Here is a 13,792-nt window from a genome sequence, read left to right as displayed (position 1 = left end):
ACTGTAGGCTGCGCAAACCACATGCCTTTATTTTTGGGCAAGCCTGCATTCATTCATTCAACCTTTATTTATTCTCGGAGGGTCATTGAGGGGTCATTTTCAATGAAGCCGAGATTACAGAAGCGAAGCAAAGCGCTCCACAAACAAGACAACATTCGAGGCTTTCTGTTGAAGAATTTTATATAAAGCCTACGCTGACAGTAATCCTCCTGCCCCTGATAGGCCTACCACAGCTGTGGATAGTGTGGAATGTTCAAGTAATAACACAATCCAATGTGTGTCTCAATTGTCCCCCGCTGACCACCTCACACATTTCTCTAGATTTTGCAACGAACTTACATGATAGTGGAGATAACGTGTTATCCCGAGGCTTTTGCAAGTCAGCATCTTCGACGGTAGTCTATTAAAAATATAAGTTTTCGATGTCCCAAACGGAGAGCTACTCACAAAAATGTAGGCATGGGGACATGATGAAGTAGGCTATCCAACTGTTGTGTGTTAAATTATTGTGATTACGAGCCAGTGGTTTTCAAACATTATGCATGACTCGGACATCTAACTAAATGCAACAGGCTCATATCGTCCTCGCATTCGCAAAATGAGGACCAGTGTTTTGTCAAATTGCAAATAGCTATCCGTTTTAACTATTTTTTTATGATAGTATGAAGTGCTTTTTGTATAGGCTACTATCTTAATCTTGGAATATGGGGAGGGAAGTGGCACGTCTGCAGTCAGACAAATATGAATGTAATTCTGCGGCATAAAGCAGATGTATTTGTTTATTGTACAGAAAAATAAAAATGACATGTCAAGCAGTCAATTGACTACATTGCAGTCAAGAAGTAGGGCAAATTAATAAAATAAATACGAAACCAAAACGTGGGTCATAGTTGTCTAAGCCTCTATTGCGTAGCCTGTTAAAAACGTCGCCAGATAGTATTAAATCGGCAACAACATTGTTTTCTGCAGAAGCCTACCCAAGGCTACAGATTAATTCTGAACAGTTATTTCTCTACTGGCTCAATTATCACACCACTGTTTTGATTTGCGTAGTTGCGTTAACCCCAACACTGACAATAATGTAGACAGCAAATTTCGATTTCGATTTTCGTTACCACCGTGTAGTCAAGCCTTAACCCTTTAGGCGCCAGAGGTTTTTTTTCGAAACGTTCGATTTTGACATCTTCATTTCAAAAGGCTATATCTTAAAAGTGATAAGAGATACAGACTTTCTGTAAATTAGAGAAATATTAAGGATGACCCAAAGTTTATGTAGGGATTACATGTTTATATCTAATTTGCATATTATGACGTCATATGGTGGCGGCCATCTTGGATTATAGAATTTTCATGAAAAGTCACATGTTTGAATGATAAAATGCACCACTTCTTTCCCCCCAAAATGTCCCTCACCTTCTGTATGCTATATTGCACAATACTGAATGCTCAGGTAAATAGTAAGTAGTGAACAAACTGTGTAAATCATTACTAATAAATGGCAGAAACAAACCAAATGCATGTAGCGGTAGACTGGCCTTTTGCTGTAGAGATTTTCCATTTACTACATACAGTGGCACTCTGATTCCATGTATGGGGCACATATATATTATTCAGATGACACACAAACACAAGTAGACAAGACCTGTTTAGTTGAAAAGCTCATTTGCCACGGCAAGGCACAGATCAGGAGTGAGATGACGAGACAAGAGACAATGTTAGTATTTTTTTCTTTTTGTTGTTTTTGTTGATGTTTTTTTGTTTTTTTTCTTAGCTGACAAAGACACACACATCACAAGGACATGAACACACAAAAAGGAACACATAGTGTATGTCCTAAATGAGCAGGGAAATAGATAGCAAATCAACAGTGTAAATCATTACTAATAAATGGCTGACTTTTTTTTTTTTATGTAGCAGGCCTTTTGCTGTAGAGATAATGACTCCCTATCCCTATACATACAGGGCCGCATTCCCATCATCTTGTGATAGACTATGCATGACCTAATGTGTGTGTGTGGGAGAGGGAGAGAGAGTGTCACCACCTCCACCATGCGAGCAGCAGCACGGCCAGATCTGCTCAAGGCAGCCGCCGAAAGTGGAGAGAATTTGCGCAGCTCGGACTAGGCCTACTGTCATTCTCATTGCGACTCCCCACACTGCCACCACGTTCCCCTATAACTGTCCTATGAGCACGCCGACCTCGTCTAACATACCCAGTGGCATTAGACAAAGGCTCCACCACGTTACTGTCGCCCGCTGATTGTGGAGAGGCACGTTCAGAAGACAGAAGCTAGCTCTATGGACATTATGCTACCTCCAGCCTCGTTAAGCCACACCACTAACACCCTGCTAACTTCCGATGAACACCGAACCCGTGAAACATTATTCCCACCAGTGACATTGGGCAAACGATTCAACGTTTGTGCTTGGTGTAAGCTAAACTATGGAGTAAACTCTCACTTTGTCCAGCTGCATCATTGCAAGGCAGGGACGCATCTGAAGCCTCACTAAACGAATCACCGTCATTTTCTGAAGGCAGATATTCCCCTTCAGAATCAGGGTCCGCGAATAGAAGACCCAACACTTCATTTCAGGTAAACTTTTTTAATGGCATTAGACGATAATATAATGCAAATACTCGCTGACGTTGACAATATCGCTCTGACAAAGTGGCTCACACGCACACTAGCTCCGGTATTGTACGCACTGATTCAATGCAGCTGTAGCGCGAAAGTTTTGTTTTCGACTCGGGGATGAAGTATGACATGTCTGCCATCTAGTGGAGTGGAGGTCGAACGAAATATGACACCCTATTTGACTAAATCGGCCGTTTTATTCAGTACCGCATCTTAGGCGCCATAGTCGCAGTAGGCGCCTAGAGGGTTAAGCCATACCCAAGTAGCCTAAATCGAGGTAATGTTTAATTATGCATGATTTATTTTGTTATTGAATTCGTAGGCTGGGATTACTCTCGGCAACAATTATGTTTAATGGTAGATTCTGCTTTTTCAGAAGGGACGGCAGGCAGAGCGATGTACAGTGGCAGAGCGACGCACAATGGCTGAAAGTGGTACTAAAGCTTCATGCAGCTTCACGCCGCGTAATGCGCGAATGAAGTGGTCATTTGAAAACGATGCCCACTGTAGATAGTTGACGATAACTGACAGTTGGAATGGCTCTAATGTTTGCTAGCAGTTATGCTAACTATGTTAACAAAGATAATAATGTTAACCAAGTTACTATGCTAACTAGCATGTTAACAATGTTAAAATGCTAACTATGCTAACCATGTGACTTAGCTAACCTAGCTAATCATTTTTAGTAGTCATGCTAACTATTTTAACTAGCATGCTAACATGTTAGCATGCTAACTATGCTAACCATGTTACTTAGCTAACTTAGCTAATCATTTTTAGCAGTTTTGCTAAAAATGCTAATTGGCATGCTAACATGCTAACTATGCTAACCATGTTACTTAGCTAACTTAGCTAATCATTTTTAGCAGTTTTGCTAAAAATGCTAACTATCATGCTAACTATGCTAACCATGTCACTTAGCTAATCATTTTTAACAGTTTTGCTAAAAATGCTAACAATGCTAATAATGCTAACTATGCTAACCATGCTAACTAGCTACAGTGGGTAGGAGTCATAGTTGATGACAAGTAACAGTTACAATGGCTGAACAGTTAAAAAGTTCAGTAGTTTAAAGGGTTAAATTGTTTAACAGTGAAATATTGTAGCGAGGACTTTTATTTTGAAACAGTTTTTGGCAGAGGAAGCAGTTGAATAGGGTGTGTAGTCTTAATAGGGCCAGTTTGTATGCTTAAAGCCTGAGAATGGCAGTTGGGACAGGTGGCCTGAACACCTGCCATATCTTTGCGATCATTTTCTTTCAATAATGTTCAATGGCTTAAACATTGTCCTTTATTGTTTGCTTTAGGCCTACCTTTATATTTTAGCCTACATTATCCATCTTGGGCACTGCCAGTCAAAAAAAGCAAACAGGTGCGCACTCTGCACCTCTTTACGCAACTCCGCCGCAACACTAAATATGAAGATGCCCTGCTTTCAGAGGATAACTTCCGTCCCTTGGATGTGTAGGCTAAAGGATATAAAATATCTATAGCCTACATTATAGGGCTTACATTCAGATATTACCTTTCTGTTACGGAGCTAGGAATAGGCCTATGAGCGCAAATTAGGATTACTAATTACTTTTCCTCTCCTAAACGAGGGCAATTGGACATTTTATGGTCAATATTAGATTGTTGAGAACACTAAATATACTAGATCACCTGTAAGAATGTTTCAATCATTCTATCGTAGGTCTTGATGTTTTTTTTAGATATTATGAAATAAGTAAGCTATACATTTTTTCACTTTCTTAAGTGGGCTATAGTTCTCATTAGCAGTTTTATGCCAAACGATGAAACATAAAGCTGTGTCCAAAAACGACTTTAAAAATCTTCTGATATTGATCATGCATATGGCAAAGAAAGACATGAGATCGTTGGTCTTGGCAATTTGAAATTGCATCGCACTTAGACCTCAGATTACTTGCAGTACTGTGGTGGATTTCTATGACTTAACGGATGCATGTATGGTTTTTATAAACTTTGATATTACTGCAATTATTATGAGACTTCAAGGCCTGTACACATCTTAAACAGACCAGACCAGCAGTCAAGGAGTGGGGTGAAGGAGTTCACAGTGACACCTGGCTAGATGGTCGAGGAGGTGAAGGAGTTCACAGTGACACCTGGCTAGATGGTCGAGGTGAAGGAGTTCACAGTGAACTAGATGGTCGAGAGCTGGATGATGATGTAATTGGATGATGTAATGGTGGTAACAGCAAGGCCAAGTAACAGGTGGCAAGATAAGAAGCCCTGTTACAACTGGAAAAAAACAGAATCTGGGAAAAAACCCAGAAGACAGTTTTGCATATAACTTATGCATGATGAGACAATGGGTTCCACCAATAGTCTTAACCTTGGTGGATGCTGATAGGCCAACAGGTGTCTTTCAAGGGTGGCGAGAGGGCCCAACCCCAAGGTTAAGGAGTATAAAAGATAGGTCGCAGCCACCTGTTAGTCAGATCTCATCGGGGGCGCCAGCTGATGACATTTCACATCACCCTATTGCTTGACACCTGGTCTGGACATCGTTTAGGCTGGACTATCACTGCAATACGGTGAATAAAGATCAACAGTCTTCAGAGATCTCCTGTCTGCATTGTCTCCTTCGGACGCTTTGTTCCAGAGTGCTAATTAGTAAGTAGTTAAGTGATAAATTGTTCAGTGGATTCGGAAGTGGACCGGTTTTTCCACGACAGATCCCCGGCATTACCACAAGGAAATGGTCGTACGTCAAGTTTGAACCTGACGTGGAAATAAGCACTTTTCCACGTCAAAGAAGAGCCCCTGGCCTGTACAGGTTATTTGGTTAAAAGCTGGGGGACAAGCATTCCATCCTTCATGTGCCAACCACAACTGGTTGGTGAGGGCAACTGTGGATGGGGCACTAGTGACTGTTTCCAAACCTTTGTTTGATAGTGGGCCCTCATGAGGTGCAGAGACAAGGCATCCTGAGCTGGTGGTAAAGTATCCACATTGGCTTTCACTTTCTGAAACAGGTAGACAAACTGTTCTGCTGAGGATAGAATAGCTGGGCTTGGTACTTCATCCTCACCAAAGTTGTGGAGAAGATGAAGGCACTGCTGGAACACTTTCCACACCGTCCTTTTTTCCTATTCCAGTGAACTGACTGGTAGTGTCACATCCAGTGATGGCGAATGATGGTGAATTTCCCCTTGGGGATCAATAAAGTATCTATCTATCTATCTATCTGTCTATCTATCTATCTATCTATCTATGAAATGGCAACAGACCGTCCAGAACCTCATTTGACATTTTAATATCATGCACTTTAATGTAGCGTGGTTTCTTGGCAGTTCCTGCTTTCATCCAAATTTCTGGGCTCAGCAGGTTGCAAACACAAGATGCAACAACAGTACATCTGTGTCTGCACTGAATGATGAGCCCCTCATACCCTTTGGTTGTGGCATCATGAGGTTGTGCCTTCATCTTCTCCACAACTTTGGTGAGGATGAAGTACCATGCATGCCATGTACCATGCTTTTAGAAATGGGGCCCAGGACCTCGCAATACAAAAACTTCCCCTTTGCAATTGGACTTCTCAACAAAACATAGCCCCCTTTCAGTGTAGTGCTTTTGTACTGCATTTTGTCATATTTGGAAATTTGTCATATTTTCAGTAAATTATTTCAAAATTATAAATGTCATTTGGTGTGTTTTGCCATGGGATTTTACTGTGTATTAGAACATATAATAATATACATTTTTAATAGCAATTGAAATGAAGTGACCATGAACAGTATTTTTTTTATTTAATATACATTTCATTCATGTGCAACTGATGTACACAATAAAATCAAATAAATCCAGCGGTTTCTTTTGCCGTTTACTTTCTACAGACCTTTTGCCATTGTGGTAGAGTAGTACATTGGCCAGTCATTCTTTCACCTAAGTCACTGAGTTACATTTGGAATATTTCACTCTGATTTGATTACATTTGTTTGACTGCACTGTCACAAGGTCCCTTTAGTTACAAATATATTTTTACGTAGAGTGGAAGTATTTTGTATTTATTACTTAAATGCAATATAGCAGCTTTACTCTCACAGTATAAAAACACCACTAGACAAATACCAACAGCAGATGTCAAAATATTTTACATATCATTGTCATTAATGTGCAGTGTATCCATACATCGCACATGAAGATCAACATAGTTACGGCTTTGGGCTTATATATGAAGTTAACCCGAGGATCAGGAGTAATTATAGAATATGTTGGTGTTGTGCAAGCTAGATAATAGGTTTGATGGGTCAAGGGTGGTCCTGCTGGTCCTAGACTCTGCTTTTGGTTTTCTTCTGCAGGCGAGTCCTGGTGGGCTCTGTCAGAACCAGTGGCTCCTGTACAACCATGGCTGGGTACTTCCTGTTAAGCAATTCAACCTCCACCTTCTGTCCCACATTTGCCAGGGCAATAGGTAGATACCCAAAAGCAAGGCTTTGCTGGGCAGTGTAGCTGTAGCAGCCAGATGTCGTGTTCCCAACAACCTGCACCAGACCAAAACACAACTCATAGAACAACAAAATATTCTAGGTGAACTTAAGTGTGATGCTTACAACACAAAATGGATGGGTTTGACACACAGCAAGGAAACATGCTTAGCCTGGTATAGGTAACATGCCATTTGGATTTGATTATGGGGTGTGTTTTAACCAATACAGGGGAAAAAGTGCCTCTGCACACAATTGAATAGACATACCCAACCATTAACGAAAACAGCAAAAACCTCTCTCTTCTCAACAAATGCCTTAATCGCTGTTTACTGTTAAGCTTTTAAAGTTAGCTGTCGATATCTTGTACAACAGAAACCTAGGGCCCTATCATGACATTCTAAAGTGCATCGTCACTCGTCAAAAGTCTATTCAAATTTAGTAGGCTGTCCAGTTCACATTGGGAGGGGTTTCGTTATCAAACATGGAGCGCATGGCGCAACAAAGTGTTCCTAGGTTTTTTAATCAGTCATATGGGTGTGTTTGGGGCGTAACATCATTTAAACCAATGAGAATGACATCTGTCTTTCCCTTTAACGGCGCAAAGCGCGATATGTCAAATAAATGCATCGGTATTTTGGCATTCAGTGACGCATTTGAAGGAGGCTGCTTGCGAGACCGTATGAAATAGTCATACTTAAACCATGCTTTACTAAAATCTAGCATAGCCTTCACGCATTTGCACTCGTCTATTATTTGAACTTATTGGCAAAGTGAAACTAACTTCACCAAAGTGTCAGTAAACAAAGACAAATATGCAGTTACTTTCACTATTGACTGACAATGGGTTACCATCGAAAACATAGGCTGGAAAAAGCAACACTTACCCTAATATTGCTCAAATGACTGAATAAAACAACATTTATCCTGCAGAGGAGTTGCTTATATCTCGTGACAGTGCGTCTTCAGCTGTGCTCCATACGTGTCTCTCGCCTCTCCCCTAATCACTTTTAACCGTCATTACCAATTTGCAAATGATGGTGAATAACTACTCATCATGAGATGTACAGTATTTCGAAATATCTTTATTCTAATTATGTTTCCCATTGTAATCGTGGAATTTGTAATGCTTTGCATGGACATGCGCTGGTGTGCGTTCATGAATGATAGAAGGATGGTGCGTGCACCTGCCAATCTGACTGTTTACATGCGCTCTTAAAATAGCATATGAACAACTCGCCATTGACTTCTGACCAGGTTTAGGTGGTGTACGATAGCGATTTTTAGACAACGCGCCAGGCCCCTCCCTAGGTTGTTAATTGCCACACCCCTGGGCGCAATGTTTAACAAATAAACGTGCAAAATACCGAATTAAATTGTTAATTGTAAATTGTTGTGATCTCGCCGCTGGAGCAAGATTGGTGTCGTGAAGCCTTGCGCACGCGCAGTTCGACCCAAAGACTGTGCCCGATGAGTGCCCATAAAACGTTGGTATATGGCCGCCGAGTGGAGGGACTTGCCTAAAAGGACATTGACTAAGGTGACATGGATGAAAATGTTACTGATTTCATTGGCCAAAAACCCCTGGGTCGGGCATAGAGACTCAATGGAGCAACTCAGGGCCGAATTTCTTAAACTCAAATTTTGGGGTAAATTCAGGCTGGCTTCCAGGCTAAAACATAATGTCTACTTGTAATAACTAAGTCATGTCTACTTGTAATGTAAATTGTGTTGGATTACAGTAAAATATTCACATATTACTCACCTTTCCATTGTGCCAGATGGTTTCATTGCCCTCTGGGTCAATGTCGTCTGTGTCCACTGTAAGATAGGCTAATTTTCTTTGAAGGCCCTGGGCCTTGATATTCTGAAGTGCCTGCTTGCCAATGAAATCTGCAGACTAGAAGATAAATAGCATGTGTTTGAGTGTGTCCTTGTCAGATGTATACACTACTGGTCAAAGGTTTTAGAACACCCCAATTTGTTAGTCTGGAGACTGTGCTCACTCCATGTTTTCAAGTTTACCATCTTGTTCTTTTTTCCTAAGGTAGTTCTGGCATAGCTTGGACTTATGTTTTGGGTCATTATCTTGCTGTAGGATGAACCCCTGACCAACTATGTGCATACCAGAGGGTACTGCAGAATGGTGTGATAGCCATTTTGGTTCAGGGTGCTTATCACTCTGTACAGGTCACCGACCAGATCCAGCAAAACAGCCCCAGACCATCAAGCTTCCTCCTCAATGTTTGACAGTTGATGTCACACACTGAGGAACCATCATTTCGCCTACTCTACAGCTTACAAAAATCCTGCATAATGAACCGAATTATTGATTCAACAGTCCATATCACCTTCTTCCAGTCTTCAGCAGTCCGTTGGTGATGTTTCATGGCCTAGACAAGCCTCTTTTTCTTATTCTAACATCTTAGCGATGACTTTCTCTTTCAACTCATCTCAGCGATGACTTTCAACTCGACCTGTCAAACTTGCAATTCGAAGTCTTCTCTTCACAGTTGAGACTTGCCTACTAGGACCACTTCAAGCTGTGTTTGAAGCTGTTGTCCTGTGAATGGCCTACCACGCAAGCTGTTGACTCTTGTCTTCATAAAACTTGTCTTCTGATTTTGTTGTAGCTTTGGGTCTGCCAGACCTCTTCCTGTCAGAGTTTCACCCGGTTTCTGAGTGCCTTTTGATGGTGAAGGAAACTGTACTCATACTTCTGAAATACACATTTTTCCGTTTTGGGTTTTCACTTTTTTAACCTCTGGCAGTTCAGCACTTACCTTTTTACTATTTCAAGCTGTTCATTGGACCTTAATTGCTTAGTCTTTAACTGCTTTAATTGCAATAAAAACTAGAAAAATTGGGGCGTTCTAAAACTTTTGACCGGTAGTGTTAGATTAAGTTGTCTGGGAGATTAAGATAATTAATTGTCCCTTCAAGTAGGTCTACCCAAATAATCCCACTAATTGCATTCATAAAATCTTGGTAGGGATCGGCAGGAACTTTCAGTAGTGACCAAAGCCAGACGAGGCTTCACTGTAAAGGGGCATTCACACCAAGAACGATAACTGTAACAAAAACGGCAAATAAATGATCGTTCTAGCTAATATGAATAAAGAAGTCCACACATAAACATGAATAACAATATCATTGGGGATCATTTTCAGAGCATTTTTGAGAACGATAAAAGCTGACAGCCAGTCAGAATCCATAATTTTTGCCATCACATTCATCAACACTGGGAGAGACTTTTCTTATCGTTGGTAAGTGTGGGTACTTTTATCGTTATAGTTACAGTTATCTTTATAGTTAATCTTTCCTAGTGTGAACAGCCCTTAACTATTATAGTGTGTAGTTAAGTGTGAATACCTTGTTCAGCTTGATGAAGTAATCCAAACCAGCTTCAAATGGATTGGTGTCACAGTTCATCTGTACATGACCAAAATATTAAAACAGAAAATAAGAGTTGGTCATGTCATTCATTCAACCTTTATTTATTCTCGGAAATTCATTGTGGGTAGTCCTCATTCATTGTGGGTACAGGGGTGGAGCTACGTGGTGGCCGGGGGCATGGCCACCACTGGTCAAAGCTAGGCCACCCTGCTTGCCCCCCTGCACTACACTCAATCTATGACCATTGGCCCAGTCAGGAAGTGTAGCCTACGGTTCTGATCAAATCGTGAGAGCAGCAGCAACAGCAGGACAATTCAAAGTGGCCATCTGTTAAAAACACTTGACAGTAGACTACTACTTAACCTCAGTAACAACAGGTGAGTTGATGATGAGTTGGAACATTAATGTTAATAAGATGTTAGAATGTGTCACGAATCATAGCAAAGTGAGCTGTGTTGGGCTGTCCTTGTTAGGTAGGCTAAATAGGCTAGTGTCTGACATTGACGTGTGAGGCTGATCAAAAATAAGCGGATGCCCGCCGTAACGCGGCTACAAAAATATTTTGATGATATTTGGGTGAAATGTAAGCATATTAGGCACATATCTCCTGATGGCTCTCATGAAAGTAGGCTAATAGGCTATTTTATAAAAACACAATTTGCTGACTGCTTGTCGTTCTTGCCACAGCTGGTCAGACAGAGGCATGCTGTGTTGCCAGAGTGGAGAATGGAGACAGTGCATGAAAGGTAAACACTAAACTATGCCAACCATGTTACTTAGCTAACTTAGCTAATATTTGCTAGTAGCTATGCTAACAATGTTAACTATGCTAACAATGTCACCTAGCTACAGTTGGTGGGAGTCATAGTTGATGACAACCAACAGTTGGAATGGCTGAACAGTTAAAAAGTTGAGTCGTTTATATGGTTGTACAGTGAAATATTGTAGTGATGACTTTTACTTTGAAACAGTTTTGGGCAGAGGAAGCAGTTGAACAGGATATGTAGTCTTAAGAGAGACAGATTTTTGTATGTACAGTATGTATGTATATGTGTGATGTATGTTTATATTATTAATTGCTGCTGTAACACCATCACTTCCCTTTGGGGATGATTTGGGGCAGCCGTGGCCTACTGGTTAGGGCTTTAGGCTTGTAACCGAAGGGTTGCCGGTTCGATCCCTGACCCAGTAGGAAAAATGTGGGCTGGGGAAGTGGTTGAGCACTGCTCTTCCATGCCCTTGAGCAAGGCACCTAACCCCTCACTGCTCCCCGAGCGCCACTGTAGCAGGCAGCTCACTGCTGTAATATGTAGTGTAATACTTACACTTATATAAATACATATCTCTATCTATCTATCTATCTATCTATCTATCTATCTATTGTATGCTTAAAAGGATCTCTGGATAGTTTGACAAATTGGTCTAGATATATACCAATACTCCTCTTTAGTAAGGCACGTGGGTAAAAATACCTGAAACGCTTTCATGATTAAGAAAAATAAAGAAGCAGGATCACTACTTTTTTTCAGCTTTTTTGTACTATGGGCAGTTGATTGTTGATGACGCATGACAGTCCTGACTGCTGAACTGGCTGAACTAAAAAGAACACATCAGAGGCCAGCGTTCGCGGGCATTTTGAAAAATACTCTTCTACAGTTCACCGTCGGACCCACCTATACAAGAAAGAAGAAAACAATGGGAAGATGCTTGCGGGCAGGTGAAACTCCCCAATTACCCGCGGCTCTGTCGGAACTTTAGCTTTGATTCATTTGAGGATTTTGATCGCCGACAGCTGATAAACGAGCTCATGAGGGTTTGTGGTTACAGGCGAGTACTTAAACCGAATGCAATACCCACGATTTTTCCTCACAACAATGCTTTAATGTCCGTGTATTTCAAGTGTAAATTGTGAACAGAAACGGCTAAGGCAAGAGACGCTGGATAGCATGCTAAGTAGCACTAACATTAGTGCTTGTGTCCCTGCTCGTGAAGAGGAAACCATGGACTGTGTCGAACCAGACAACCATGCACTTGTCGAGGCTCAGACGGATTTTGGGCTATACCAATTGGTAGGGTTGGGCGAATGAAGCCCCACGAGGCTTTAGAAGGTTCTTCCTGATTGTATCGTAAGTGTTTCGAAGTGTCAAAGCATCGAATACAAAACAGTGACATCTGGTGGTTAGCAGACATAACGGCGGCTCTCATTAGCGATTAAACAATCACAGACGAAGCCACATGCCGACCAAATGGCCCTTCTCTGACACTGGTAAAACAGAGCGGAGAGACGTGTTCTGTTCCCTTTTGAGTAAAAACTATTAGGCCTACAGTCATTGGAATAAACATTATAGTTTTGATATGCTTCTAATGATTCGAATTGAAAATGTAATGTGCTTGGTTTTAAATAATGCTATGTTTCCGTGAAAATCTCAAAATGGCCTTGGGAGGGTGGTAGTGTGTTCGTATACCGCACGCGCCCCCGGGGTTCAAATCCCGCCATGTTCATAGTTGCCATGCGTTAGCATTATTTCATATTGCATGCTTCTCTATAGTGGTTGTGTTTAAGACTTCATTTGATGTTTTGCAAAATAACGTAGGCTAATTGCTGCAGATGACCACAGCAGTGTCCGATAACAAAAAACATATAAAGGGCATTGTGTACAGTGGGGATTGTGAAGTGCTTGTGTAGGGCTACAATTTTAGAAGGGTGCTTGTGCAACAAAACATATGTGTTGGGGACTTTAAAGGTTTATCGAACCCGTAACGCTTTAGGGATTTGATACAAGCACCGGTGCCCCTGTGTCAAATGTCCCATTTAAACTTTCAGTGACGTCCGAAGCTTCGTGCGTCATCAGTCACGTGACCTTACAACTTTGATACGCGCTCCGATACATTGTGCCGAAGCAGATTGCTTCGCGGAAGTGATACGAGCTTCGGTGCCTCGGTGTCAGACTTCCCATCCCTACCAATTGGATGCAGATGTACAGTGGCCAGCTGACGCGCACTACCAGGTGGCGACCGACCATAGTAGTTACGCACGTAAACATGAGTTGGTAGTGGAGGATGACAACTCTCAAGATCTGTTCTTATCAGATAATGAACCTAGCGATCTGTCTCAGTCACAGCGTAGTCTATTTGATCAGGATTACACTGCAAGTGCATCAGAGTCCTCTCAAAGTACACAGGAATGTAGGAAGGTAAACAGGACACGTACACAGGAAGGAGGAATGTAAAGGCCTGGCAAAGTGGATAACATCCATAATAAATCATTTGTGGTGGTGTGCACAAACATGTGAGGGTAATGCTGAACTAT

The 13,792-nt window shown here is 41.4% G+C and overlaps 1 protein-coding gene across 1 annotated transcript in view; it reads right to left on the bottom strand.

The window, feature by feature from the left end:
* Window positions 1-6,383: 6,383 nt before the first annotated feature.
* dmgdh (dimethylglycine dehydrogenase) overlaps window positions 6,384-13,792 on the bottom strand; it is a 133,793-nt gene continuing 126,384 nt past the window's right edge. The window contains exons 14-16 of the mRNA XM_048258942.1: window positions 10,459-10,518; window positions 8,852-8,986; window positions 6,384-7,143 (exon numbers count right to left, since the gene is read on the bottom strand). Of these exons, the coding sequence (XP_048114899.1) occupies window positions 6,931-7,143; window positions 8,852-8,986; window positions 10,459-10,518 (408 nt within the window). The 3' untranslated portion in view covers window positions 6,384-6,930. The remainder of the gene's footprint in view (window positions 7,144-8,851; window positions 8,987-10,458; window positions 10,519-13,792) is intronic.

The sequence above is a fragment of the Alosa alosa genome, chromosome 12 (assembly GCF_017589495.1).
Source record: "Alosa alosa isolate M-15738 ecotype Scorff River chromosome 12, AALO_Geno_1.1, whole genome shotgun sequence".
NCBI classification, from domain to species: Eukaryota; Metazoa; Chordata; class Actinopteri; order Clupeiformes; family Clupeidae; genus Alosa; species Alosa alosa.
Note: the sequence above shows the minus strand (reverse complement) of the source record. Positions and strands in the feature narration are given on the sequence as shown.